This window comes from Crocodylus porosus, unplaced genomic scaffold (assembly GCF_001723895.1).
Source record: "Crocodylus porosus isolate Cpor-Errol unplaced genomic scaffold, CroPor_comp1, whole genome shotgun sequence".
Classification (NCBI taxonomy): Eukaryota; Metazoa; Chordata; order Crocodylia; family Crocodylidae; genus Crocodylus; species Crocodylus porosus.
The window spans coordinates 15427260-15432021 of NW_017728907.1; the positions used below are offsets into that span (position 1 = coordinate 15427260).

A 4762-nucleotide genomic window follows, 5' to 3' on the forward strand; every position below is an offset into this window, starting at 1 on the left:
CAAGAGAGTAACAAGATAACTAACGGCCAACATGGATTTGTCAAGAGAAAGTTGTCTATCTGATTTCCTTTGATGGCAAGGTGTTAATGATAAGAGCGTCGTTTTCAATCAGGCTGTCCATACAATGAGGCTTTATATAAATTAAAAAAAAAAAAAAAAAGACAGACATTCTAGTTTCCAAAAGCTGTTCCCTTTTTTATGTGTAACTATCAATGTATATCAACTGGGCGTGCAATCATATTTATTGTCACTTTCGCTCATGTCATGCCCTTGCTTATATGGTTTAGATATGAATTATTGACTGTTACAGTCCTTGTTGTAAAAGGGGAGGAAAAAAAGTCCAGTAGTTTTCAAGGTGTTAAAGTGAAGCAGTTAGAACAGACCTGCAAACTGCGAATACAGTTGCATTTTCTTGGAACTTGCAGCTTAAGTACAGATTTAACCATTCTGGGAGAGAAAACATAAAGATTTCAATATATAAATAAATAAATGGTGGATGTTGCTAAATGTCCTTCCCTGAGCATCTGTTGTTTAAGATCACCCTTGATTGATGACTGCTATTTTTTAATTGTTGCTTTTAAAATTTAAATACCCCCCTGGGATATGTTATAAGTGTGTTAGTACATGGTAGGAGGTCTGGAAAGTGGGGAACAGCAGAATGAGTGCTCTCATATTGTTACCTCCTTTAAATCCCGAGAACACCCCATGTCATAAAAAGCAGCGTCCAAAAAGTAACCAACAATCTAATACAGAGGTTTCCACTAAGGCACTTGACTGTTCGCTCTGTGTTAGCTGGCCCCTGTGACTGGCAGACATGGGAATATTAAACCTTTTAAAAAAAAAAAAAGGAAAGGAAAGGAAAGGGTAAAAAAACAAAACAAAACCAAAAAAAAAAAACTTTGTGAGCACAATATTATTATTACTATTATTTAAAGGAGAAAATGAAAAGAGTCTCTAGGATAGATGGCTTTTAAAATTCATGTTCAGAATATTTTTCCAAGAAATGTCATATTTTAATACAGTAACAAGAGAGTCAATGTTTCAGAGCAAAAAATACTGCATGATTGAAATTCAGCTGTACTAGTTTTCCCTGTAAGATGTACCATAGTATGACATTCTATTGCCACTAGTGTAAAATATTTGGGATGGGGGCTTCACTTTTTAAAAATATATATTTTAATTATAAAAATTTGGAGACAACAAAATATTCTTAAAGGGGGGGAGGGGAAACAAATATAGAATTCCATTCCTACCTGTTTTTTCTTTGATTTCACACAAGACGTTGAAAAGGGCCGGCTTCATCCTGTGGCAGTTTAAAGCATGTTTCCTGCAAGGAAAAGGCAAGGTTAGGGTGCCATGGCAGCTTAGGAGAACTTTCAACATTCAAATTGGCTCATATGGGCAAGAGAAAGAGAAGGGAAATAAGTACATGACATAATATGCATTTTAGCCAAAATCCCATCCACAACTCAGCTGGGAAGCCTATCTGCAAGTGCTTTTAGGACTTAAGGGAAAGGATGTTAGTTTGGGAGGACTATCTAGTTCATGCAGATACTATAAATTATCCCCATTTAGGAATTGCTTGAAAATGGCATTTGCCACCCAGTGGCATTCACAATCTAGCTGCTCTAGCCAGGCAATTAACTGAGCCAAAGCCAAAAGCATGTGGAATCTAATCCCAGCCTACCTTATTCAAATACATGGACACACACAACACTGAACTCCCCACCCCTCCCCATTTAATTCATCCATGTGTTTCAGTTTATTCTGCAAAAGCCCCTGCATGCTCAATGTTTGATAGCTTTAGTCAGAGAACCCTGCAATTTATAGAATTCCAGCACCATTATAAAGAGTATGGAAATGTACTGCCATGGGCAAACACACACATATGGGGAAAGAGATTCATTTCTCTGTTTTCACATTTACGCTTCTTGCGTGCATGCTGTGTATTTGCAGGTGCTAAAATTCAAGTATTTATAAATCAGACCACTACACGTATTTAAAAATAACAAATGCATGTTTGGTCCATAAGTTGGTTTTTACATCTTTTGTTTGTTTTTTTTGGTTTTTTGTTTGTTTTATTTCAAGGCTGGGATAGGAGCTGCCCATTGTTCACCTTTTTGAGAAGACAGAAGAGTTGCTTTTTTAATTGCTTGGTTTTAAAAACTCGCCAGGTGTCCACTTAGGCAAAGAAACAAACATAAATTTTTGTTAGCCATGTAATCACATTGCCAAAGGTTTGGTTGTATAAAGGGCTGTTCCTATCAGGAACCAGTTATGGGAATTCTGTTTACCAACTGAAATTACATGAAAAGATGATGTGAACATCTGGCAAACATTCACACTGTTTTTCCCAGTCACACTATTCTCCCCACCACTTACAAATCCCTCCTTCTGTTAAAAGATTGATATATCTGATGGAGTCTCTCAAAAGGTATGCCCGCACGGCACCTTATCAATACACCCAAACAGACATAGGGATTTGCATATAAACAAATAACATTTATTCAGCATTTACATGCCCTCCCAAATGGTGTTAGGACTTTGCTTAACCAAAAACACCTTACCCAAAAAGCTAACATAGAATATATAAGTAAATTGAAAGCACTGCATTATTGATGAATACTGGGGCTTTTGCAGCTGAGGAGAAAGTACTGTGAGGAAGTAGCCGTGATGGTCCAACATGGCAAGGAAAGCACAGATCCTTCTTGGAGGTCTGTTCTCTACCAGTTTAGATTTATTAATTTGATTAGCTGTACTAAATTCTACATCTACATGCAGGAACACATCTGCATGATTTTTGTTACTTCAGGATAAAGATTTCTTTCTCCAGCTCTGTCTGTGTTTAAAGTAGGAAACATCTTCCTATAAAGCTACTTTCATTTGCTTCTGCAAAGAAAAAAAGTCCTGATATTCTCCAAAAGTTTTGTTTTGTTTTGTTTTTAACAGGCTGGGCAAACAGACAAACCCAAAATAAACAGGGATTTTGGATATGCCTAGATCCCCTCGGAAGTAGCTACTAAAAGAGTTTATAGGGGTGTGCGTTTTTCCAGGAACAATGTACTCTAGCAATCTGTTCCAGTTTGGAACATAAATGCCACTAAAAACTATCCAACACCTAACACCTTTTCATCAGATAATAAGAGTTAAATGTACGCTAGGCAGTTGTTGGCAACTTTGTTTTTTGAGTTTGGGTTTTTTTCCTCCCCTTTTTGAAACCACAATTTTTCAACTGGATTTTTTTAAACTTCTTCCTACCGCTTATGAAGATGTATATTAAGTTTGTATGCAATGAATTCTAATGCGTTTCTGCTCCCAGATTTTACAGCCCATATTCTTTTTAGAAAAAAAGAAACATCATTAAAATCCTGCGCATATCAACCCCAAACATAAAAGTGTGGCCTTTACAGAAGGCACCAATATTACAAAGTGTGTCCACCAATGGTAAAACACTTGATGCGTTTTTGGTGGAATCTGAAGTCAGGTTCCTCACAGGCTAGCGTGTTTTAAAAATAAACTGTTCTAAGATGAAATACTACAATGAAAATGCTGAAGAAGCCTCAACTGCCTGCTGCTGGATTAAGTTTGGAAGCTGCAGTTTTTACTAGTCTGTTTCCTCAATGGATATCTCCAAGTCCTGTTCCAAAAATGTACAGACTCCACACATGGTTCCAATTACAGTCAATCGTGTCATAGGTTCTTAAAGCAAGGGTGGAGGGGAGCAGAACAGAAAGAGTCCACTTATTGTATACACTGTTGGACTGAGCAGCAAACCCACAGGAAACTGGCCTAAAGTTAAAAAAAAAAAATACCATCCCAAACAAAAAAAATGTAACTAGACCTTTTCAATGAATAAAAGCAAATATTCACTCCACTCCCTTTCATCCAACAGTCTGATTTTTTTAAAACCCTACACACTTAACAAACAAAAAAATCCTAAAAAACCCTGATAACTGATGACAAAGAAAAGTGCCTCATTCTTCACACAAACACAAGGAACCAAATGGAAAAATAAAGTAACCCTGACTACCAGGAGATACAAGCAAAAAGGGTACCACAAGGACAAATGAAATCAAATAATTTAGCAATAAAGGCTTGTATACAACCTTCTTCTCTTGGGATACCACAGAGGAAGAAGATGCTCAAAACTTAGCCCTTCTGTCCTGCCTGACTTGGTAAGCCATAGGAGTGATGAGGCTGGCTCCAAAGCATATGGCAGTTTCAATATTTATAGAAATATATATTTACATCTATATGCGTGTATACAACTATATTATGTCCCCACAAAATTAGACTTGGGAAAACCTTTTCTCCAGCAGATGTGGCCCCTTCCCTTCACCAACCTAGTTGTTATTCAGAGCACAGAAAGCACAATGGTGATCAGGATCTTATTGTTTATCTTTCTGTTAGAGAAGAAAAACAAAACCCTGAAAGAAGGAAGAGAAGATTCCCCCATCTCACCTGGCCTGCGCCTCATCCAAACTCTGGTCTGTGATGGTCATGATTTGCTGTAAAATGTCTCCAATGTCTTGTTTTCTGCCCCCCTCCCCCTCTGTCCCTCCTGCTCCATCCTGCATATGTTGGGACAGGCCGGGGTGTCCAGCCATTCCCACCCCAGCATGGGAATGCATCAACCTGGGCTGATCATCCATTTCCAAAGCTGGGAGCAGTCCCTTGTTCCTTCCTTCTCCCTTCTTGCTCCTTCGGCGCAGCTCCCAGGAAGAACCAAGGCTTTTTTTTTTTTTTTTTTTTTTTTTTTTTT

The 4762-nt window shown here is 37.9% G+C and overlaps 1 protein-coding gene across 4 annotated transcripts in view; it reads right to left on the reverse strand.

The window, feature by feature from the left end:
* Positions 1 to 4762, reverse strand: part of PBX1 (PBX homeobox 1) — a 256902-nt gene that overhangs the window by 251992 nt on the left and 148 nt on the right. For all 4 annotated transcript variants that reach the window (XM_019530844.1, XM_019530841.1, XM_019530842.1 and 1 more), the window contains 2 exons: positions 4462 to 4747; positions 1254 to 1327 (listed from right to left, as the gene is read on the reverse strand). In XM_019530844.1, the coding sequence (XP_019386389.1) occupies positions 1254 to 1327; positions 4462 to 4652 (265 nt within the window). In that variant the 5' untranslated portion in view covers positions 4653 to 4747. Of the gene's footprint in view, positions 1 to 1253; positions 1328 to 4461; positions 4748 to 4762 lie in introns of those variants that run through there.